The sequence below is a fragment of the Macrotis lagotis genome, chromosome 3, assembly GCF_037893015.1.
Source record: "Macrotis lagotis isolate mMagLag1 chromosome 3, bilby.v1.9.chrom.fasta, whole genome shotgun sequence".
NCBI classification, from domain to species: domain Eukaryota; kingdom Metazoa; phylum Chordata; class Mammalia; order Peramelemorphia; family Peramelidae; genus Macrotis; species Macrotis lagotis.
In genome coordinates this window covers 202287577-202313876 of record NC_133660.1, presented here as the reverse complement: position 1 = coordinate 202313876, position 26300 = coordinate 202287577, and the positions used below count along the sequence as shown (strand labels likewise).

Here is a 26300-nt window from a genome sequence, read left to right as displayed (position 1 = left end):
ACTCAGTTTTTGTCCTCAAAGCTTGGATCTTTGGATTTAACACTAAATTACTATGATCATTTACTACAAAGTACTGTGAACCTAATCTATTACACTAATCCTATTTCTCTGCCAGAACCGGATTGTTTTGATGATTACTACTTTATAATACAGTTTTAGGGCAATGGCCAGGCCACCTTCTATCATATGATTTTGTTATTGATATGATCAACTATGCTGATGGTTTTCCTAATAATGAAAGTCTTGCATGCCCGGTTTGATTCCTACCTGGTCAGAGTATATGATCTTTGATCTTTGTGATATAATGCTGTTCCTGGCATTTGGTTGAAATTTTTTGCATTAACATTCATTAGGAATCAGTCTAGTTTTCTTTCTCTAATTTCTTCCTGGTTTAGGTGTCAGCACCATATTTGTGTTTCCATGGGATTTGGTAGCATTCCATCTATTTTTCCAAATAATTTCCTTAGTTCTGGAATTGTTATTTAAAGGTTTGGTGGAAATTCACTTGTGAATCCATCTAGCCCTGAGGATTTTTTCTTAGTAGTTCATTGATGGCTTATTCAAATTTCTTTTTGTAAGGTGAGAGTATACAAAAGTATTTCTTTTCCTTTTCTGTTTTTCTGAGCAACTTATATTGTAAAAATATTGATCTATTTCACTTAGATTATCTGATTTATTGGCATATAATTAGGTCAAAAACTACTAATTGATTTCATTTCCTCTTTGGTGGAAGTAAATTCATTTTTATCATTTCTGATTCTAATCAAATTAACCACTGTCTTAGTCTTCTTTATTATTTCACTGTTTTCTTACTTTCCATTTTATTTTCAGGATTTCCAATTTAATGTTTGATTGGGAATTTTTAATTTGTTCATTTTCTAGTTTTTTTAGTTCCATGTTCAATTCAATGATCTGCTCTTTATTTTATTGATCTAAAATTTAGAGATGTAAAATTTCCCCTAAATACTGCTTTGGCTGAATATCATAAATTTGGTATATTCTTTTATTATTGTCATTTTCTTAAAAGAAATTATTTATTGTTTCTGTGATTTGTTCTTTCACCCTTAGTCTTTAAGATTAGATAGTTTGGTTTTCAATTAATTTTTAGGCTTTTCTTTCCACTATTTTTTATTGAATATAATTTTTATTTCATTTTTTCCTACTCTTTTTTGCAATTGGCTGTTTTTTATGCCCAAATACATGGTCATTTTTTTGTGTAGGTACCAGTTACCACTGAGGAAAAAGGTATATTCTTTTCTATTCCCAATCAATTTTTCTCTTTAAGTCTATCCTATCTCATTTTTCTGAAATTCTATTTACCTCCTTTCTTTCTTCTTTATCTTTTTGGTTAGATTTATCTAGTTCTGAAAGGGAAAAGTTGAGTTCCCTATTAGAATACTTTTCTATTCTATAACTCATTTAAGTTTATATTTTAGATGCTATTGATATTACTTCATATTCTATGACACCTTTTAGCAAAATATAATTTCCTTCCTTATAGTTTTAATTAGATCTTCTTTTGCTCTGTCTGAATCATGATTACAATCATATTTTTTAACTTCTGTTAGAGTATAATAAGGTTCTGCCCCAGTCCCTTACCTCTACTTTGTGTCTCTGTGCATCAAATGTTTACTGTAAATAGCATATTATAGGATTCTATATTTTAATCCATCTGCTAAATCTGCTTCCATTTTATGGGTAGACTCATTAAAATTCTCATTTTTTTCTTGACCTCTCCACAGCCTCTGACACTGTTGATAACACTCTTTTCCTTATTCTTTTCCCTCTAGAGAAAGTTTTTCGTTCTCTCCTGGTTCTCCTATTTAACTGATTGCTCCTTCTCAATCTCCTTTTCTGGATTTTCATTCAGATCATGTCCATTTACTGTGGGTGTCTGTACCACAGAAATCTAACCTGGGCACTTTTATCTTTCCTGGCAATACTACTTCACTTAGTAACCTAAAAAGTTTCAAAGGACATAATTAAGATCTCTATGCTGATAAATTTTTATAAGTCCCACATCTTCAAAAGACTTTCAGAAATCTCAAATTGGATATCCAGTAAACATTTTAAACTTAACTTTTCCCCTAACCCTTCCCACTCCTTCCAAATGTCCTTATTATCACCAAAGGTACGATCTTCCCAATCTCCCAGGCTGGCAACCTGAGTGTAAGGAGTTAAGGATGATAATGGGAATATCACCTGACTTCTTACTATACTCATTTCTCCATATCCAATCTGCTGCCATGGCCCATCAATCTCACTTTTGCAACATTTCTTGAATATACACTTCCTTCTCTCTGTTTATACTACTACCACCCTGGTATGAACTCTCATATTAGCTTTCTAGTAGAACTGCTTGCTACAAGTCTCTTCCCATACTAGTCCATCCTCCATAGTGATCTTCCTAAAGCACCAGTCTTACCATGTTATTCCTATATTCCATAAACTTCAGTGGCTCCCTATCACCTCCAGATTCATATATAAAATCCTCTCTTTGGTATTCAAAACACTTCATAACTTATGCCCACTCCTTCAAAAAATATTCCCACCCCCAATTCAGTGACTCCAGCCTCCTAAGCTGTTCTATGAACAAGACATTCCATCTTGTCACTCCATGCTGTCCTCCATGTTTGAAATGCTTTTTTCCCTCATTTATACCTCCTGATTTCCCTGACTTCTTTCAAAATACCAGCTAATATATCACCTTCTACAGGAAGACCTTCCCAATTTCTCTTATTTTCCTCTGTTAATTACTTCTTATATATCCTGTATATAGTTTGGTTCATACTCGTTATGTGGTACAAAGTCTAAGAGTCCCATGTTTATCAAAGCATTCATAGCACCAACTCTGTTTAAAAAAAAAAACCACAAAAAGAAAAACTTAAAAGTGAGTTGCTCATCAACTGGAAATAAAGAAATTTCAGTATGTGAATATAATGCAGTATTATTTTGCTTAAAAACAATAAAAATAAGGAACTCAGAGAAATGTTAAGATTTATGTGACCTAATGCAGAATTTTTAAAAAAAGGAATAATAAATCAGCAAATATTTACTACACAAGATACTAAAGTTGCTTGGAATACAAGTAAAAAGAATGAATTAATCTTTTCTCCAAAAAAATTACATTTCAATAATAGGAAAGACAACATATACATATTATATATATGTAGGATAAATATTCAACATTCCCCATCAGACTTTCTATATATCACAGGTTGTATAAAATATTAGATAGAGTTTTGTAAAAGCTGCATAAGACAGGAAAAGCCAGAAGGCATATTAGCCTATAATCAAATAACCCAATTTTTGCAATGAAAAACTATAACACCCAATGGTGGGAAGAAAAACCAAAAAATTTTATGTGATGTGTAGGCTTGGGAAAGAGGACCCTGGAGGCAGACAGGAATTAGGAAAAGTTTCACACAGAAGCATGCAGTTTTAGAGTTACACATTGAAAAGAACACTCTCACAGACACATGCGTGTGCGTGCGCACATGCACGCACGCACACACACACACACCACACCACATAATAAGGTAAATTTAAACAGTAAAAGATAGCCAAATTCAGATTAACTGAAAGTAAGATAAAACTTTCTTCTCAACTAAGAGATGGAAGAACTATGAGTAAAAAACACTTTTGGATATGACTGGATTGTTGATCAGTTTTGTTTAAGTGTTTTTCTTTGTGAAGGTAAATTGGGAGTGGGTGGGATGAATATTAGAAAATGGTGGAATTAAAAACAATAATTACTTAAATAAATTTTTACAAATTCCCATCTAACTGGCATGGTTGAATCAAAAAGGGTATATGGCAGGAATAGCCTATGATCATATATACTAAAATTCCAGAGATGTGGGGAATTACAATGAACTAAAGCTATGCTATTAGAGTAGTTCCTTTTGTTAGCTGATTTGGCTTAACATTTTCTTTCAAGGTTCAATGCATTTGTAGGTTGCAAAAATCACTATTGATTAAAGAAGAGTCAATTAAAACAATGAAGATACTATCTCAACTAGCTAACATGACAGAATATGAAAATGACATGCTGGAAGGGCTGAGGAAAAATTGGGACACTCATGCACTATTAGTAGAGTTGTGAACTAATCTAATGATTCTGGAGAATATTTGGAGCTATGTCCTAGAGGTGCCAAAACTGTGCATAACTAGATCTGTATCCCAGAGATCCAAGAAAAGAGAAAGGGACTTATTTGTACAAAAAATATTTGTAGCAGTTCTTTTTTTTAAGGGGCAAAGAATTGGGAATCAAGGACATGCCCATCAATTGAGAAATATATGAACAAGTCATGGTTATGACTGGGATGGACAAAACTGTCTGAGGATCAACTGATTAAGACAATGGTCCAAGATAATTCTGAAGGTCTCATAATGAAAAGTTCTCTCCATGGAGAGAACTGGTAAACTCTGAATGCAGACTGAAACATACTTTTGAAAAATTTATATATTATTTTTGTTGCTTTCTTTTGCAACATGGTTAACATGGAAATGTTTGGGATGATCTTAACATGAATAATCAAAATCAAAGTTCTTGCCTTCTTCTCAAGGAAGTGGGAAAGATGGCAGAAAGGGAGTGAATTTAGAATTTAAATTTTTTTTTCTTTTTTTTTTAACACACTGCAAAGCAGTGGGGTTAAGTGACTTGCCCAAGGTCACACAATGTCTGCGGTAGAATTTGAACTCAGGTAGTCCTAACTCCAGGGTCAGTACTCTATTCACTGTGCCACCTACCTTCCCCTAGAACTCAAAATTTAAAAAAAAAATGGTTGTTAAAAATTCTTTTACATGTAACTGGGAAATATTTAATGAAAATTTATTTTAAAGTTGAAAGGCTTTTACATATATGATCTTACTGGATCACATTACATCAATACAGTTAAGTAAGTAGTATAAATTTAATTCCCTTGTAAAAAAATATGGCTCAGGGTCATTAAAGTGATACAGAAGGAATAAGAATGGATCTCTAACCCTCAAATTCTTCTGATTCTATGTTCACTGTTCCCCAATATGCTACCTGCTCTTTCCATCAAGCAACTCAACAGCAACTTTAAAAAACGATTTTAGGTTGTTGTAATCTTTTCTTTGTATGAGTGCTAATACAATATTACCTTCTACTATGCTTCATTCTCTAATAAAGTATTTTCAAATATATTACAGGTTATTTAGATTGGGGGGGGTAGTCTGGAAACTAGCCCACCCATTTATAAAACTGTAACTATGAAAAAAATTGCAATTCAACTTCCAAGCAACTTTACAAACAAGACCTGGTGGCAAACTGAGGGCTTCCTATGAATACATTTAAATATTCTATTTCCCAAGCCCAGACAGCTTTGTAAGGCTGGCCAAAAAATAGTAGCTTTTCTTCTGTTTTCAACTCTGAATCATTTTATCTGGAGCACCGCTAGGTCTTGATTTATTAACCTCCTGGCTTGTTCTCAATGTCCACCTTACTTTCAGATTTCAGTAGACTATTTTGTTTCCAAGTTCCATAAAACATTACCTTTCCCCCATGTCCACAACCAGAAGCTTGAAACTATTAAAAGTGTTTGATGATAACTAAGTCTATCCTATCCCACCGCCAACCCTTTTTACCAAAAATAACTTTATATAAATAAGCAGAAATCTGATCTAATTTCCATATTTTTATTTTCTCTATACTTGTATTAGGTCAGCTGGGGGCTCAGAAGATAGAATACAAGTCCAGGAATTGGGAAGAATCATTTTCCTAAATTCAAATCTGACCTCAGACATTTATAAGCTGTGTAACCCTGGGCAAGTCACTTAATCATATTTACCTCAACCTTCCTTATCTATAAAATGAACTGGAGAAGGAAATGGCAAACCACTCCAGGATCTTTGTTAAGGAAACCAAGTGACTCACTAAGAGTCAGAAACTGCTGAAACACAACAAAAAATTACTTGTTTATTCAGGGTACAATGATTTGCTGGGTTCCCCCCCTTTAACTAAATTTGATAGGCAGATGGCACTACTGCTCTATACACAACAAATCTTTTAAATAATTGCCTGGGGAACTGAAAGGTGAGTTGCCCAGGGTTACATAGCCAGAATGTTTCAGAGACTAGATTTGACTTCAGGTCTTCATGATTCCAAGGTCAGTTCTTTATCCATGGCCAACAACACTGCCTCTTAGATGATTGATTAGGACTTCATTACTAAAAAACAGAGAAACAAAAAATTCTCCCTGTATAAGTGAGTTATTTCAAAAAGCTGTTAATTTCTCATTTATTATTAAAGCAGTACCTTTGGTTCCTATCTAAGCCATACAGGATATTAACTCGAATATTATCACTGTAAGCTACTTCCCCATTAGATAGTCAAAGAATATTTTTTTAAAATGGTTCTCAAAAATACTCAAGCTATTAACAGAAATATGGATGACTGCTTCAAAAAAATCACTAATATGAGTAGAAATGTAAATCAAAACACTTGTTAAGTTTTACCTTATACCCAAGCAATCTGGCAAAGATGACAAAGATGAGAATAGTCACTGATAAAGAAGTTGAGGTAAAAGACATTGTACTTAATATTTAGTGGAAATAAAGTCTATTAAGATTATGCTAAGAAAGAGTTTTTTTACAGAGGTAAAAATTATAGGAATATTGATGTGTAAATTTAACCAGAGTTACACATTTCACTTACATAAAAAAACTTGATAATCCAAATAAAATTATAATTCTAAAAGTAATTTGTATAGGATTGTTAAGTAACTGATAATTGAGAGCTAGGAAAATTCACAGAAGGGAAAAATAAAATACTGTCTCTGGCTAAATAAAGGAATATTAAATAAAAAATATTTGCATTTATAAAAAAGCAAAACTCTATGTGTACCGAATCAATCATCTGTGCCGACTATTCCTAGTTCCAGCTCTCTCCACATCCTTCAGCAAATTTAAAACAATTTATCTGAGGTAAGACTAATGACAAATGTTTAGAAAAACAAGACACGAGATTATTAAAAACAACCATAGCATAGTAAAGAAGCATGTAAAGTCACACACAAAAAAAGTTCTGGTAGTATTACAGTATTAGGCCATATAATTATGTTCAATATATGGTAAAAAAAAAGAAATCTTATATAGCTAAAGTTCTATTCTCCCATCCCCCATAAGTTTAGCACCTAAAAGCTGTTTAAGTTCCTTTCCAACACCTCCTACTCAAAAGATATTAAAGAGGGATCACTGCAATAACATGGTAAAAATAAGTTTAGTAGTGAGGAGGAGAGAGGATAAAGTATCAAGTGAAAGAATTTTTAAAAAGACATATTTGAGCTCCTTTTTGGTGGTAGTAGTTAGGCCAGTGGAGCCTAAATCTGCATGAAAGAGAAGCAATGACTCCTCTAAGACTTTGAAGGAAGTTAATAGGGAAAGGGATCAAGGACAAAGAGAGAGGATGAGTATCAGTGCCTAGAGGGGAGCTCTTTTTTTCTGGAACCAGAGGAAAAGTGATGAGAGAGGATGATGGTTCTGAGGGGTTTGATGGGATGAGGAAAGTTCTTACTGCATGGTTTCAATATTCTTAAAACAGAAGAGAGATCTATATACATACATACATACATACATACATACATATATATATATATATATATATATATATATATATATATATATATGCTGGTTGTGGTATATTAGTGGCAAAAGTGTTTAAGGAAAAATATTGTTAAGTTACCTTGTGAAATGAGAATGGAATCAAAGGTACAATAAAAGGACATCAAGATAAAAAAATATAAAAAATTTAGACAATGAGGACAGGGATTTCTAATTGAATCTTTCTTCAATGACCAAACATATTATAATGCCTTTAAGCCATCATTCTCACTAATTCTCACTGTGTAATAAGAAGACTGATTCTAGAATGGGAAACAAGAATCTGAACTACTTTGGCATTGGCTAAAATAGAAACAAAGAAAGGATACAAGGGACATTACTGAGAGAATCCCAATTACTTGGTGCCTGAATATATGTGGAGGTTAAGAAGAGAATTTAAATCATCAGGCAAGGACAAAAAAAAAAAAGTCAAAGACAACAAAATTTGAGCCCGGTTCCAGAAGATGATGGTAAGCTTCTCTATATTATTATGAGGTGAATCCACAACAAAAGAATATCCCCTAAATTTTCCAGAGTCCCAAATATGTTTTGCAATGGTGATACACATTTGAAATAAAAATACACTCTCCCAAAAAGATCATTTTGAAGGGAACAACATTCATTAGGCCATATTAAGCTCTAAACCACACACACATATACATAGAGGCTATATCTATTCAAAAAGTGTCAGTCTTAAACCCAAAGACCTATACTAGATACAGTAGGACTGACCTTTTAGACACTGGTAGCCAGAACATCTTTTTCCATGTGGTACAGTCCTTTTTCAAGGGGGAAAGTAAAGAGTGAATCATAAAATACCAGAGTCAATGAATGAACAAAAAAAACAATAGTTAAATTAGGAATGATGATAGTTAATAGCTCTAAACACTAAAAATATTTTATATTGTAATTTTGCAGTTCAAAAAAAAGTATTTTTCTCACAACCCTGTATACAGAGGTAGAATGGTATAGTAGAAAAAGGATTAAGCTTGGACTCAGAAGACCTGGGTTCACATCTTGCTTCTGCAGCTTAGAAGTTACATATTTCATTTCCCCTTTCCTAGGACTTATTCTACTATTCTAAAATGGATACAACATTTTTTGTAACACCCAAAACACATAAGTATTGTGAGGGAAGTACTTTGTAAATTATAAGGCATCACATACATTAGAGCTGCCTTTAGTACTTTTGAAATTTAACAGAGGTTAAATTATTTCCTCAGAATCAGATAGCTGACATGTGATGTACCCAGAACTCACTTCCAGGTTTTCCGAGTCTAGATCCTGTATTCTTTTAATAAGGCAGTATTAGATGGCAATGGAGAACACAAAATTATTCTAAGTATGATATACAACTAGCCACTTATATAACACTGTAATCAATGAAAATACAAGGTGTGTGTGTGTGTGTGTGTGTGTGTGTGTGTGTGTGTGTATATATATATATATACATATATATATATATATATATATATGCCAAAGACAACTATGACATAGGTTCTACCGAAAGCCCTTAGAGGAGCAGGAGAAAGAAGCTTTCACTACCTACTACAAACTTTTTTCATATTATGACAAGTAAAATAAATGTAAGCCTTTACCTCCAATGTTTATACATTTTTTAATAGACATGAATATTGTAACTGAAAAGGACATCTCAAAATACATGGTTCCAAATGGAAAAACTGTATTACTTGCCACATTTTTTTAAAACTAAATCATGTGAGTCATTTTGTTTCAATTCAATAACTAAACTATATTCCTTTAAGATCTACCAGTTATTCTTTTAGCCTAATCCAGTTAATCCAAAATTGTTTCATTTTCATATTTATTCAAAAATTAAAAACCTACTAAAACTTCCTACTTGGAAGGTTTTTAAACAGGTTATAAAATTCAGTTTTTAAGGTTTTGATTTTGTCCCTTAAAGTATACATATATGAATTGGACAATTAAGTGTCGCAATGGATTGAGTGCCAGCTTGAAGTCAAGAAGATTCATTTTTCTTAGTTCAAATTTGTCCTCACCTAGATGTGTGACCCTGAGCAAGCTGCTTCACCCTATTTGCCTCAGTTCCTCATCTGAGGAACTAAATGAGCTGCAGAAGAAAATGGCAGCTCAATTCAGATTCTTTGCCAAGGACCCAAATGTGGTCCTAAAGAGTTGTACACAACTGAAATACAAAATAGATTCTGAGTTACTTTATGTGTAACACATGGTTCTAAGTCATTAAAATCACATAATGGTAGGAACATACAAGATAAAAATGTTTCCAAACATCAGTTTTAAAAATTCTCCCTATATAAGTTATTTCAAAAAGCTGTTAATTTCTCATTTTTTATTATTAAAGCAATACCCTTTGGTTCCTATCTAAGCCATATAGGATATTAACTCGAATATTACCACCAAAAGCTACTTCCCCATTAGATAGTCAAATAATATATTTTAAAAATGGTTCTCAAGGGGTTTTCTAAGTGGTGCAGTAGATAGAGCACTGGCCCTGGAGTCAGGAGTACCTGAGTTCAAATCTGGCCTCAGATACTTAGTGATTACCTAGCTGTGTGGCCTTGGGCAAGCCACTTAACCAACATTGCCTTGCAAAAAAAAAAAAGGAAGTGAACATAGTAGTTATTCAGGTTTAAAAAAATGGTTCTCAAAAATACTCAAGCTATTAACAGCCATATGGATGACTACTTCAAAAATCACTAATATGAATAGAAATGTAAATCAAAACACAAGTTTTACCTTACACCCAAGCAATCTGGCAAAGATAACAAAAGATGAGAATAGTCACTGATAAAGAAGTTGAGGTAAAAGACATTGTAGTAACATTTAGTGGAAATAAAGTCTTTTAAGAAAGATCTCACTGCTAAGCAAATATCCCAAGGAAGTTCAAAACAGAAGAATCCAATATACACATGGCAGCTCTTTTTTTGTAGGAGCAAAGAAAGATCTGGAAACAAAGTAAATAAATGTCCATGACATGGCACATGAATGTGAATAATTCTTCTATACAAATTGAGTATGAAGGGCAGAACCAGGTAAATAATACATAATAGCTACAAGGTAAAATGAAAAAAATAACAAAATAAAAAACTGAATGCTGTGAAATTATGACTAAACTTGCTTTAAAAGATATGAGAACATACCTCTCTTACTTGTAAAAAAGGTTAAATGACCACAAATAAAAAAAATCAGTATATGCTTTATTTTATAACTTTAAGCACTTTTTTCCCGGTCTTTCTTTTTATTCTTTATTATAAGGAATGGTTTCCTGAGTAGAAAGAGGATATGAATATACTGAGAATTAAGGTGACATAAAAACAAAAGCTATGATTGGTTTTAAAATATCACCCTTAATTGGAGGGTAACAGAGTATGTGGATTTTTTTTTAAATAAAAAAGGTAGCCAAGGGGCAGCTAGGTAATTGTCTGACTCTAAGCAAATTAACTTTCTGTCTGCCAGGGGCTGCTAAGTGGCACAGTGGATAGAACACCGGCCCGGAGTCAGGAGGACCCGAGTTCAAATTCAGCTTCAGACACTTAATTACCTGTGTGCCCTTGAACAAGTCACTTAACTGCCTTATCGCTGCCCCCTAAAATAAGACATAAATAAAAGGTAGCATAGTCCTAGACTTGTCACTTGTCAGAACAGAAAATTCAGTGAATTTGAGACAATTGCCTTCTTTGAAAAGAAAAATCCCTAAAATTTTTAAGTCTGACAGTTATTTTAAAGCATTCTGCCAAGAGACATTGACCAGTCTTTGTGAGGAAAACACTATAGAATTAGAAACTGGAATATTGGTTATGTGAGGTAAGGGAAACTTGCATCAACTTTTAGTTTGTATACCTTGGTAACTATAACAAGAAGGATACTTAGTATCCTCAAAAGAAACAGTAAAGTTCAAAAGAGGAGTGCCTCGGGGGTAGGATAGTAGATCTGCACTGTATACAGAGTGCCACAAATTCATGTCTACCCATTGTGCTTAGTCCATTCCACCAAAAAAATGAAAGGGGGATGGAGAAGAGAGGGGAATTTGGTGGGTCAAAAGAGGAGGTTCTTATTCATTAGCCCTTGCTCAAGAACCCAGAACTAGAGAGGCTTGCCTCATACAACCAAAAAGAGGGGGCAGGGAATAGATACAAAAGGAGAAGGAAAGGATTTTCTCCAAGGTACCTACACAACAATACCTAGCAATAAGTATAGTCAGATTGCGTAGCCAGATGTATACTTGACACAGAAGGGGAAAGTAAATTAATTTTCTATGAGTTTTGTTACTTTAGAGGTTTTGTGTTCCAAAAATGATTTCCTTACATAAAGACACACGAGGGTGCTCTAATCAACTAATAATGGAAGCAAAGTGGTTTACAGAAAAGTTTTTTTTCCTATTTCTTCACAATTATTTTCTATTCTTTTCTGTTAACAGATAGGTGCTAGAATATAGTAGTTAATAGGCTAAGTAAAATACTAACCCTTATGTATAGTCACCTGCTCTAATAAATGAGGACCTTTAACTGCTTTTATTTTTATTTTTTTCCTTTGAGGGAATTAAATAAGTGCCCAGATCTGATTCACAGAAAAGTTAGATAAAATGAAAAAGGAAAATCAACTTTTGGCAATACATATTTTTTAAATTTTTATATTATTTTAATTTTTTCCACAATTACATGTCAAGATAATTTTAGCAATCATTTCTCTAGGATTTTCAATTCCAAATATTTCTCCCTTCCCTCCTCTCTTCCTAAAAATGGTAGGCAATTTGATTTAGATTATACACAGTTCCAACATATAGAAAATATATTTGCACATCAGTCAAGGCTGTGAAAGAAGAAATTGATCAACAGGGTGAAAAAAATCCCACGATTTCGAGATGATCATCAGTTCTTTAACTGGATTTAGATAGCATTTTCCATTGTGAATCCTTTGTACTTGTACTGGATCACTGTGTTGTTGAGAAGAGCCAAGTCATTCATAGTTGATCATCACACAATGTTACTGATGTTGTGTACAATGTTTCCCTAGTTTTGCTCATCTCACTTTGCATCAGTTTGTACATGTGTTTTTTGGCAATACATATTAATGAAAGAGGTCATATAGAAAGAGCTTTTGTTTAAACATTATACCAAGTAAAGGTTAACTGAATCCTTAATATGTGTGAGGTACTGTTCTAGATGCAAGTACACACAAACCAGCAACAGTCTCTGCTTTATGAGAAGCTTATAATCTCATCATAAGGAAAAGATGCAAAATGCATACAAGTAATGGGGAAGGAGGGCCCTTTGAATCAAAGGAGTTATTCAACTTCTATGATCCTCAAGTTTTCTTATCTCCCATTAGGCCACATTCCTTCTGACTTCTCTATCATTCCCCAGTATTCTCTTCATTTTGAAGATCACGCTCATCCTAGAACTCATATCCCCCTTACTTAAACCTCCCAGACCTTCCATCGAAGAAGAAATTCATTCCACCACCCCCCCCACATTTCCCATCAGGAAAAACTACTCCATATTCTCCATCATCTCCCCTTCCTCCTAAGCTCTCACTTTCAGTATCTTTTTAATACTGTATTGCCAGTACTTATTATAGTTCCTAGATCAGAGAAAGCACCTCTAAATCTATTGGGGAGGAATGAATGTTATAAGGAAATGCCAATAAATGCTATGATAAAAAAGTATAATAACATGGTAAAAAGAATGCTACATTATTGTAGCAGAAAGAATTCAAGTAGAACAACATTAATGAAGATATGAAGGCAAGAAAACAATAGATAAAAAATTATGATGTGGTTCAGTTCTGCCAGAGTCTAGTTTACTGTGAAAGGCAGTAGTACACAACAATAAGATCAGAGAAAGAGGATATAGTCAGACTCTCAGACTTTCAAATGTGTTACAGAAACAAGAAGATGCAATGTGGTAAAATATAGTCAAGTAAAAATAGTTAAGCTGAGGGGCAAGAACTATGATAGAGAGAAAAGGATGGAAGGTAAGACCGTAAAGGTAGAAAGAACCATAAGGAGAAGGAACATAAAAGCATGAATGAAAGGTCAAAGTAAAGTTTTGAGGCAGTGTGACACTAGGAGGAAGAGGTGACTTTTTACAAGACATTTCACTGCAAACCAAAGAGATTTTGGAGATGATGACAAGCTGTAACAAGATGACATTTTGAGTTGAAGGATTCTGGCAAGAAAGCCAAGTGGAAGGAGTTGAGGAAAGAGGTCAAAGCTAGAGATTTAGATCTGAATGTCATACACACAAAGGTGAAAGCAAATGACAACATTACCAGTGGTCAGTAGGTACGTTGCCATAAAGGATCTTTCCTGAGAGCACAAATTTAAGGATTACTTTGTGGGTAGGGTCAGGAAAGGTTCAGAATGAAGCCTCAAAGGAATGATGAGAACCAGGAATATAGTTCCTAAGAAGTTAAGAAAAAGAGGTTTCAGCATTGGAAATATGCTATAAAGAGGTCATAGATTTGACCAAGCATGTCTGGAAATTTATGCCAGTTCAAACTAAGATAAATGAAGCCCTAAGGAGGAGTTTGTAAACTTTATTGCTGAAGAACAAATAAGCTAAAGACAAGCCTTGTTTACTAAGTGGAATTAGAAGGGGTTGCAACTTCTGGTTACCTACCTCTGACTGACATGGTTACATACTCAAAAATATGCATTATACATACTTGAATATAGAGCTATATCTATCTGTTCATATACATATTCTACTGAATTATATAATTTACCTGTGGGGAAATCGAAGGTTAAATAATAATTATAATGATCCAAAACCCCCCACTAAGGAGTCTTCTAAAAAAGCTAGTTTCCTTTATGCACTTAAAATATGGAGTTCACAGATCATTAACTACAGTTACTGTAGGGAAGGCAGAGCAACAATGTTGCACCCAAGTATTAGCACCCGACATATCTATTTGGATACATTTATATTCTCAGCTAGGAAATTGTGATTAATGAAATTAGATCTTCTCTATTCTCATTACTCTTCAGAAATGGAGTAGAATCCCATAGCAACAGCAGTTCTGGTTTTTTTTTTCCCTCCTGGACAGGACCAGTCAGTGATTTAATCCTCATGTCAGAACTCACTCTTTCTGTAACTTGCCTTGAAAACTCACCTAGAGACAGATATCCATTATGTATCTTCTTACCCAGACCTTCTCAACTAAGTAATACTGCCCTCTCAGCCTTGAGAAAACAACTGCTACAGAACTTTTCCTTTTTTGTTCCCTCCCTGAAAAGACATTTTTGCTTCCTAAATATCTTTTTAAAACCATTTTTTCATTTTCTACCTTGTATATGTAGTTACAGTTATTTTTCATTTTGTTAGACTAGAAGAATTTAAGCTCCTTAAGGACTGGATTTTTTCCTTATCTATTTTTACATCAAATGCAGTACCTTGCACAATCTATGCTCTCTAGTGAGCTGCAGAGGAAACCTTTGATACTCTCTTAAGAGTTAAATCCCTAGTCTCTTAGTAATGGAGCTACTTTTGATTTTCCCTAAATCTTGCCCATTTTTATGAGAGAAGAAAAAATGCAAATAATTGATAGTTGTAGATAAGACAAACATATAGCCAATTCTCTTTCCTACTGGTAATCACTATCTGATACTGGAAAGGGGAAAAAAGAAGGTTCAGCAGAGATCTGGAGGCAGACAAGGAAATAAGGCTTTAAGAACTGACCAGTAGATGGAGAACAATTTAAAGACTCAAGATAGGGGTTCATAACCAAACCAGCTATGTGGCTGAAAATAAGACAGTTGTAAAATTCTGACATTACCAGAGTATTTTAAAAACCATAAAACCCAAAAGCTAGTATATTTAAAACAATATTCATATAGCATTTTCAGAAAATATTTCACAAAAGTTCCTTTTGGATACCTGGTCACAAAAGAAATCCTTGTGGGTGATTTTAAAATTAGGTAAGACTGTGTATATACAATACACAAACAACATACACACATATACATACACATACAAACACACACACACATATAGTTTCACTACATATATATTTTTTTCACTATATAAAATCAAATTACTCAATTTATCCCAAAGACAATTAAAAATGAAACCTGAAAGGGAACAACAAACAAAACAATGGAAGATTTAAAAGATTTTTATAAGAAATATTTTTCACTATCAAAGAAAGAGCTACACATATGAATGCTAATATTGCTCAAAATACTTTTTGAAAGAATGAGACAAACACCTGGACTATATCATATATGCATATTAGTGCATTCATGAGGAGATATTCTGAAGGTGACATTATTTTAGGCAAGGGTTTTGACATATTGTCAAGGAATTAATTCTCAGAAAGGGAAAAGATAGAAGTGCTAAAAAGATTTTCTATACTATTACCAAACAAAAGATTATCAACAAGGCAATATCAGTAACAATTCAAATACTTCCTATTCTACAAGATTTAAGAAAAATCTACATACTGATCAAAGGCATACTTGAAGGCTCTTTCACAAAAGATTACTTTACAGCAGACCACATTTTTTAGTCAAACAACTGACTGAAACAGAGAATAAGATCCCACTATGCTTAGTGATTAGTATTTGAACTGGTAAAGGAAAATTTTACTTTTAAGGTTCTTCTCCTACAAGACATCTTCCATATATGTGGAATGATAATCATATATAAGATTCTGAGTAAATGTACCTCTTTTTTGATAGCCCTCCTGAGGTAGAAAACAAAAAAAAAATGTCAAGAGTGTTTGCCTCAATCATTGGAGGATGTCTAACACAAAGACCAAATGAAAAAGGTAGTTAAATAAGGCACCCCAGATGCTCCTACTTGCAGAAGACATTACAATGATTGTATCAAGAACATTTCAATACCTAAATGTCTGTAATCATTTAGAAGAGTTGTCTAACTATCCACACGCAAAAACAACTAATGAATGATGAATAACTGAGACTACCTTGGGTGGACACTCCTGAAAGTTTGTCCATCACTACATATTATCTTGGAGAGGCAATGCAAATGGATAATGAACTAGGCTCAGAATTAAAGTGAAGAAAAAATATGATTGACTTCTGGAAACAGCAGTGTTTTAATTGCAAGGATGTTGTATAGCTGCGAGTTGTGATTCCATTCATTGAAGGAAATAAGTTGATGCTCACTCAAAGGCCAATAGAGAGTGCATGACAGAAGGTTGAAATGCATTACAAATGAATATACAGGAATAATAGTAATAGTGTTAAAAAATCTCTTGTAGATATAAAGAATTTCTTGAAGAAATATTCAAGACTAAGGGAAAAAAAGCTAGGGTAGCCATGTGGCAACATGAGGTAAATAGGTGAAAGTTTATATACCTCATCTTCATCCAAATCAAGAAAATCCCCAACCATGTTGGGTGGCATCCCCAAAGGATTTATGGGAGGGCATGGTCAGGAGTAGAAGAATGGATAGGCATGAACTTCTTACAATCTAATCATCAGAGAGAGTGTGCTCAAATCAATAAGATCACAAATCCTTTGAAATACACAGAGATATATACAAACACACACATATCAAGAACAGAGCTAATTATAATAAATTAACATTATGATAAATTATATATGGCATAATGATTGTACATTACAAATCGTGTAAATACTTGGAAGGAAGAATTAATTTTTAGTTGAGTTTTAAAGGGCAGAAATGGTTACTGAGAAGAGAGATCTGACAAACTGCTACGTTAATTTAGGAAGGCTTATAAAAAGAGACAGGAAAATAATATGAAAAGTGCCATATGTCTTGAGCTAACCCACAAAAGAAGGTTAAAGAAAGAATAAGCAAAGTCTTGTAAGGTAGGAACACCAAAAGAATGAATTAAAGACAAGGTTAGACATTTTCAGTCAATATACAAAGGCACAAAGAGATACCTTAGGGTTTTAAGCTATGTAATCAAACTAGCTATTGAGAATGACTATGTAGGATTTAAAACAAATAGAAAGCTGGAAAGTCAGCAGAGACATGTCAGTAAGCTATATGTGAGATTATCAGGATCTGGACAAAGGCTTCAGTAGAAGTGAGTAACAGCCGAATCTAAGAGCTATTGCAGAGGAAGAATTGTTAATCTGCCAAGGAAATCAATGGAAGGAGAAGAAATTGCTAAAGTTCCAAGTGGGTTTACCAGAGGAAACTGGAACTGAACGATTCCCAACTATATTTTTGTTTCTTTTTAGTAGAAGGAGGTAGGGTAGGCAGGGGAAAAATAAAACAAATCTCCAAGTATGGCCAAGTATCTCAGATGATGCAAAATTCACAACTAAAATTTCAATTCTCAATTTTAAAAGTATTATTTGCCATCCAAGATACAAAAGCTGGTCCAACTAACCTATTACTATTTTTCTAGTGATGGTGATAAGTTTATATCAACCATTTTCACTGTCACTCTTGCAAATTAAAAATTTGCTGTGATGAATGCAGATATAGTCACAGAATAGGAAAAAAAAATAATCAGGGAACTGAAATGGTATTGTCTGCGCTATATGCCCTAACCAATGGTTCATAATTTTTATGCCTCACAGCACTAAAAAAGGGGCACTTAAAAAAAAAACCCAAAACACTACAACAATGCTATGATGTTGCAATTAAATGGGAATCACTACAGTAGAAGATCGAAAAGTTACATATCCAAAATCTACATACCTTTGCTGTTCCTCCCAGGATTGCACTGTGGTGGAAGAAGCGAAGGCCAGGGCTGGAAGTCAGACAAGTCAGAGGAACGTAGGGGGGCACAGGAACAGCCGCTTATCTCGTGCACAGCCAATCAGGGTGGGGTGCGCACGTGCGGCCAGCCAAGGAAAGTAGCGTGGGCAAGGAGGGGACGGCACCACGCAGAAATCAGGCTATGATATGTTCAGACCAGTCTGTAGCCCATATCTAACATCTGCAAAAATACAAAATTCGCACACTGCTTGGTCCCAAGGATGGCAGATTTTTGATCTTCTACTGTATAAAATGATCCAGAATACAGTATCTCAAAATTTGCATGCAAAAATTCCTCAGTAGTATTCCCTCCTCCCCTCCCTTAAAAAAAAATATATATATATATATACTGAGGCACAGAAAAAAAAGACAAATTGGTCCTGTCTAAACCACCAAAAAACTTCTCCTTAACACAATTCTGGATTTCAAGCTACCTAATAATAGCATATCTATATAATATCTCAATTTACCTAGCCATGATATGGATACAATAGTGCTAGGATTTAAATCCAAGAAATAGAAAAGGAATCAAGAGCCGATTTTTATCAAAGTCAACTTTTGGACCAAAAAACCTCGAATAGACACTCCCCCACCCCTACAAATTCCAAGTCTTGTTATAAGAGGGTAGGCTTTTGTCCAATGCTTTTCATAGCCAGACTGAGGAAAAGCTGCCTATCCCCCTTGGGTCTACATTTTTACCTCCCATTCTCAACCCCACTACTCCATTGAAACTGTGTTCTTGAAGATTAATGACAGTCTCTGACTTGCAAAAGTCAATAGTCTTTTTTCAGACTTCATCTTTTCTAACTCTTCTGCATTTGACAAAGCTGGCTATCCCAACAACATCCCTCTCCCCTTTCAGAAATTCTTTCCTCCCTAAGAGCTTCAAGACACTAATTTCTTCTAGTTCTCTTATCTGACTTGTCCCTAAGCATGGCTCTTGTCCTGGATCCTCTTTTCTTTCCCCTCTGCATTCACTGTCAATAACCTCATAGACTATCATGGATTCAAGATCATCTCAATACAGATGAGTGCCAAACTCACATATCCAGCCTTCATTTTACATCTGAGCTTCAGCCCTCATCTTGCACCTGAGCTTTATCACCTAGATCTCCCCACAGGCACCTCAAACTCACTATGTCCAAAAGAAACACCAAACTTTCCCCTTAAATGCATTTCTTTTCCTAATTTCCCTATTTTGGTAAAGGACAGCTATCTTTTCAGTGAATCAATGCTTTGAAATGTTACAATACTCCTTTGGGGTCTTCTCATTGCTTCACCTCACAAAACTCATCAGTTTCAAAGTATAATCTAGTCTCCTTCCTTAACTTAAATCCCTCATATCCCCACCCTGGTCTCCACTCCTGTGAACAGAACTCTATCTAGTTCAGGGTCTCATTATCTTTTGGCTGGATTATGGAAATGGCCTCTTAATAGGTTTCTATGCTTCCAGGCTTTACCTTCCTTCAACCCATCCTGCAGGAGGTTAACAAATTATATGTAAATTCACAAGTCTGTCCATATTATTTCCCCTGTTCAACAAGCTTCAATAACTTCCTACTGCCTGCTGGATAAAATACAAACTCCTTGTTTAGCATTTAAAGATCTTTATACAATGGATCCAACCTACCTTTTGCAGACTGATTTTATACTACTTGTCCTCTGCCTCTTGGAATTTCTAGATCCATTGCTGACTCAGTTTCCAAAGGCCACTTCCTACAAAAATCCTTCTTCACCTTGAAATTATTTAACATGTAGTTTGTATTTACTTAATTTTGTAAATGATTCTCCTAATAGAATATAACCTCCAAGAAGGCAGGAACTGTTTTTTTTCCTGTATGTGTATTCCCAGCACCCGGCACATAGCAAGCATCAATACTTGTATTGAATTGAATCTGATTAGAACTACTAAGGACTGGTTGGAAGACAGGAATCGGTTAGCACAATCTAGATATTTATACACTTAAATCAATAGAATTCTACTACATGTGCACTAAAGGACATCAGAAGAAGAGGCTAATATTTAACTCATTCTCGAACCTCTGCCCTGATAAACTCATAGTGCTATTAGGTTAGATGAGTGGTCACTTTACAAATAGAGGCAGTAGCGAACAGCTCTGGGAAGTGAAAAAGCTCATGGGAAGAGTAAGCAGGAATGATAAGAAAACACAGAGAAAGATTATAGGAAATAGAGTGGTTTGTATCTGGCACTGATATTTTTTTTTAGTGAACACATCTTTTGTAGTATTATATGACAAGGAGATATCATATGTACCCAGTTTCCTCATCTCTAACACTGACTAGTTGGACTAAGATGATCTTTAGGGCCCAAACCTAAACTTTTTACTATCCTATGAAATAGTCTACACATTTATCTAGATTATTTGATTCTTTGTTTCCTCTTCCCCTTCTTCTTAGGGACATTTTCTTTTATTTATTTACACCTCCAGAGAGAGAGGCAAGGGGAGAAAAAGATAAAAGCTCAAATGAGTCATTTAATCTGATGTCCATTTATATCTATCATAAAAGGATGGAGAGAAGAAACTGAAACTATGAACTAAAATCAGGTTGATAACTTATCAAATTATGATGATCAATTTTATATTATTATCCATTAGCTGTTAAAACTTAGCTGTTGAGAGAGACTTGGTTTTTAGTGCAAATATGCACAAATCAATTATTATATATGGCTTATGCAAGCCACAACTTTTGAGGGTCTCAGTCTCCTCTCCTTTATTTGCTGCCTACATCACAAGACCAAAGGAGATACTAGGTGTAAAAGCAATTTCCAAAGGGGGTGGGGAATATTACACAGAGCAGTGTAGTTAAAAGAGCACTAGATGTAGAATCAGAAGATTGAAGTTTAAATCTTAGTTCTGTTTCTCATTATCTATGTGACCATAGGCAAGTCACTTCCCTCTCCAGATCTAAGTTTGCACAACTGTAGAATGAGGAGGTTGGTTTGGATTAGACGATCTTCAAAGTTCCTTTCCAGCTCTAAATTCTATTATTTCATGAAATGTAAAGTATTATCTTTAGCAGAATTAAAAAAAGAGAAGTAGAGCATTTATTTCAGATTGGACTTTCTTCTATTTTTAGTTTTCAGAGCTTAAACAAAGAACAACTAGAAAGAGTTCCTCAAGAACAAGGAACTGTCTTGCTTTTCTGTATCTTCAACCCTCCCCCTTTTAGAGTTGGTACACTAATGAACACACAGTTGACATTCAATTAAGTGTTTGTTGAAGAGAAGAATGTACACAAGTGACTGAATAGTGGAGGCAAAATACAGAGGGGGAAAAAATGAAATTACATCATCTCCCTAGTTCTTAAAGAGTTCCAATATTTTACAGAGGGAGACAAGATTAGATTGCAGAGGAGAAACCAAAAAGGTGGCACAGAGTAGCAATAAACTTAATAGTAAACTAATAGTTATACCACTACAATTTCTGGAAGCTAAAATACTTCCTTCTTTTCCAAGTCCAAGATAAACTGCTTAATTGTCTCAGATAATTATGAAATGTTATGATCACCAAATTAAACCTATAATAAAATAAGCTTATTTCCCTATTCGCTACCTTGACTAGAGAACATAATAACTGTTATGAAAGAATGAAGTCAAATTATTTCAACGAGAAAGGACAGATTCAGAAACTCAGCGATACTCTGCATTTACTGTGTAAGAAAGAAATGTTGTTCAGCATCTCTTTCTTTATAAAACAGTCTTTTTAAGATCATTTTCAGAGTCCTCCAAGTTTTTGCAAAAAAATTTGAAACAAAGTACTAAATTAAGAATGGGGGGGTAGATAAAAGTAGATGGCTTTCATTTGGTAAATGAATTAAGGATATAATTAATTTAAACATTACCATAGTGAGAGAAAACTCAATATTGTGCTATATTCAGCTTCAATATTCATTAGTGGCTTTGGATATTGTGATATTAATGTAGTTTAATAACAAAATGTATACATCACATTTTAAAACATCCTTTTTAAAAAAAAGCATCGACTGGCCTAACTAGGGGTTAAACCTTATATAAACTATGGCTGATTTTGAAAGTTTTCAAACAATAATAATCATCAACATTTCTTTAGTGCCAGGCACTTTGCTAAGCACTTTACAATTATTATCTCATTTTATCCTCACACCCCCCCCCCGGGAGGTAAATTCTATTATCACCCCCATTTTACAGATGAGGAAACTGAGGTAAACAGAGGTTAAGTGACTTGTCCAAGACCACACAGTTGGTACATGTCTGAGGCCCAACCTAAGTCAAACTCGGCTCTTCCTGTCTCTTAAATCCTATCTCTCCTCAAAATGTTTAAAACCACAGTGCCTGCCTACACTCTGATAAAAACAGTTATCAGACAAGGCAATGCCAGCTCTAATTTTTTCCAACAAGTTCTAAGTCTATTTGAACACCCAGTAAAGTAGAGCAAAAGTTGTTCCGAACTTATTTCACCGATCAAATCATAAATGATAGTTTTTAAACATTCTTAAAGTCAGACTTTGAAAGGGGGTGGGGCTAGTTGGTGGCATTTCAGCTTTCGGAGGACTCATCTTCCCAATCGTTCCACTTAAATAATGGAGATGAATGGAATAACTAAACATCCTTCCCTCCTTTTTTATTTTTTTTTTTTGTAATATGCCTTGTTCGAAAATTACAGTGAGGAGGAATGCAGCCTCGTTAGAATTGAACCTGTCAGGATCAGAATTAACCATTGGAATAGTTTTTTTTTAGCTTCAAGTGAAAATAGGTTTTTCCCCAAGTGATTGATTTCAATGAACAATCGCAGAAATGCGCCCATACTGCGTTCAAGAAGCAAAAGAAACTCTCTGCCCTCTTCCCATGAGCATTTCTTTAACAGCTAAAATATCAAAATGAGCCAATCTGATGCTTGAGCAGACCTCTGGCTACCCCGAGCCCTCGACCTGCCTTCCAAAATGCAGCAATATCGCCTTATCCAAACAGTACGCCTAAGTCGCTAATGAGGACCCTCTCTGCCCGTCTCCACTCAGGAAAATGAGGTGTCTTCTCCTAAACGAGTGGGGTGAGCCAGAGGGCACGAGAACAGATGGAGCGGGCGAGGGGCTGGCTGCTGCGCCTTCTCCGGGTCCTCGGCCGTGGCGGAGCGGAGCGACCAGACAATACAACCCCTCCCCGCCCAGCCCGACCCCCTCCTCCCGGGCCTCCCCGCGCCCCTCCTCGAGCCCGGGCCCGGGGGAGCCGACCTGCCCACGGAGCGGGCCCCCTCCCCAAGGCGCCAAAGTTTGGAGGCGCCGGGTGCGAGCCGGGGATCAATTAGGGGAGAGCCCGAAGCGGAGCCCGTCACATGACACCCAGGGAGACCGGAGCCGTTGGGGCGTCCGCAGGGGGAAAGGGGGGGCGCCGTCGTCATGGCAACGCCCCCCTCCTCCGTCCAGACTTCCAAAGAGGGAGGAAGAACTTCAAATCCCAACCGTCAGCGCACGAGCGGCTCCTTCTTAAAGAGGTACGCACACCCCCGCCCGGCCCGGCCCGGCCCGCCCGGCCTCGGGAGGGGGCACAGCCTCGCCCCCCGGCTCCCCGCTCTTCTCCGCTTGGCATCCGCGCCCCCTCCCCGAAAGCGCCCAAGGAGCCCCCCCCCCCACTTCTCCCTCCAACTCCGCCGGCCGCCCCCCGCGGCCCCCCGGACTGCCCGCTCGGCCGCTGCCCCGGACTGCCCGCTCGGCCGCTGGCACAAGCGGAGTTTCCCCGGGGACCGTCCCCTCCCGGGGGGGGGGGGCCGGCCCCGAACTAACAGCCCTGCGGGGACCCCCCCCCCCGGACAAAAGGAGCACCGCGAGCCGCCGCCTCCCCTCGCCCCCGGCCAACCGACCCGACACCGGGGAGGGAGCGACTCCGACCCCCTCGGCTCCAACTCCTCGAGGCGGCCGCCGCGCGGGGGCCCGGCAGGCGCGGCCTGCGGCTCTCTTACCTACACAGTGCATGAGGCGGTGGCGCCAAGAATCGAGTTCCCGCCGGAATCCTCTCCTCTCCGCCGCGCACCGAGGGCTCCGGCACTGAGCGGCGGCGGCAGCGGCGGCGGCGGCAGCAGCGGCCATTCTCCCTCTTCCCTTGTCCATCTGCGTCCCGCGTCACGCGCCCTCATTTACATACGGGCGGCGCGGGCACGAGGCGGGGGGCGCGAGCCCCGGGCGCGCGCGCCACCCGCTCCCGCTCCCGCCGCCGGGGGTGGGGGGGGAGGGGGCAGAGGCGGCCAGGAGGAGGCTTGATTGACACGTGTCACTACCTACCCCCTCCATTCCCCGGAGGAGGCGGGCCGGAGGCGGGGACGGAGGGAGGAGGAAAGCCGTCGCTCCACAGGCCCCGCCCCCCCGGGTCCCGCTCCCCTCCCCCCCCTCCAGGCACCGGCGCGTTAATGCCTTCTGCCCCTCCGCCCCCGAAGCTGAGACTGCACTTCCCAGGCTGCCGTGCGCCTGCAGCGCAGCGAGCCGCCCCACACTCGGCCTCGGTGCATGCTGGGTCTCGTAGTCCGCGGGGTGGGGGAGGCCAGCTTTGTATCGCGCGGCTGCCCGGCCCGCTCCTCCTCCCCCGCTGGCCAGATGGAGCCGAGGGACTGTGCCGCCTCGCGGGCGGCGATGCCCGCTCTGGCATCCCCTTCCTGCCAGCGCCCCTGGGACCCTGCGAGTGGTCAAGGAAGCAGCCGCCCCACGACCCTTACCCCCCCCCCCCAACAAAAAGGACTGATTCTTGCTGCCGAAAGCCCCGGACTATTGCAGAAAACGGACACAATCTTTCTAAAAGAGCTTTGCCCGAAAGTAGGTTAGGAGCGGAAGGTGGTTCATCCCTAAAGAGTGGCCTTCTCAGAAATAAGGATTGCAAAGAGAACTGAAACTCGGGAAAACTTGGCTGGAGCAACTTTTGGGTATTGACTTCAGTTACGTTTTTTTAGTAATTTTTACTAAATTACATTTTTTTAAACTAATTTTTACTAAATTACCTCTTTTTACTAATTTTTGCTGCATTTTTACTAATTTTTACTAAATTACATTTTTTAGTAATTTTTACTTAATTACATTTTTTTACTAATTTTTACTACTTTTTTAGTAATTTTTACTAAATTATATTTTTTACTAATTTTTACTAAATTACATTTTTAGTAATTTTTACTAAATTACCTTTTTTTACTAATTTTTGCTGCATTTTTAGTAATTTTTACTTAATTACATTTTTACTAATTTTTACTAAATTCCTTTTTTTAGTAATTTTTACTAAATTACTTTTTTAGTAATTTTTACTAAATTACTTTTTACTAAGTTTTACTAAGTTATATTTTTTTACTAATTTTTACTAAATTTCATTTTTAGTAATTTTTACTAAATTACTTTTTTTACTAATTTTTACTAAGTTACATTTTTTTACTAAGTAGCGTTTTTTAGTAATTTTAGAGAAAAGATATCAACAGTAGCCTAAAGTTTAGAAGTAAATACATAGAGAGAGCCTTAACAAAATCAGGGCAAAGGGACACACTTGGCCTCAGTCATGTGGGAAAGAAAGGGGAGTGGTACAGAAAAAAGCATTGACTGCATCTGCCCCATCATGCAGGCCAGGATGAAGGAGAGCACAATTTTAACAGGCCCACTAGGGATGCAAAATTAGCTAGTTTTGGTATCACATGATAGTACCTAAAGTTTTGTTTCCAAGATGGGAAAAATTACTTATTCCATATAGTACATAGATAGACAAGTGGATATGGACCCAGGCCTCAGGTTTAAGTCCTTTACCAAGTTTTAGCTTGGTAAAGGTCTCATTTTCATTTTTTTTCTCTAAAATAGGAATAATATTATTACTTTCCCCGCTTACTTCACATATTATACGGAATCCACTTTTATAACCTGTAAGTCACTTTGTAAATTTGAACTATTGCTTCAAATTCCAAATACTGTGCTGTCATTTTTTGACAGTTTATTTTGTAGGTTAATCCACAC

General features: G+C 36.7%; 1 protein-coding gene across 8 annotated transcripts in view; it reads right to left on the bottom strand.

Annotated features, from left to right (window-relative positions):
• The window catches only part of LCORL (ligand dependent nuclear receptor corepressor like), a 149439-nt gene extending 124990 nt beyond the window's left edge, over positions 1 to 24449 (bottom strand). For 6 of the 8 annotated variants that reach the window (XM_074229724.1, XM_074229719.1, XM_074229718.1 and 3 more), the window contains exon 1: positions 24287 to 24449. In XM_074229724.1, the coding sequence (XP_074085825.1) occupies positions 24287 to 24434 (148 nt within the window). In that variant the 5' untranslated portion in view covers positions 24435 to 24449. Of the gene's footprint in view, positions 1 to 18272; positions 18394 to 24286 lie in introns of those variants that run through there. The other 2 variants (XM_074229721.1, XM_074229722.1) reach the window with 2 other exon arrangements.
• Between the last annotated feature and the right edge of the window lie 1851 nt (positions 24450 to 26300).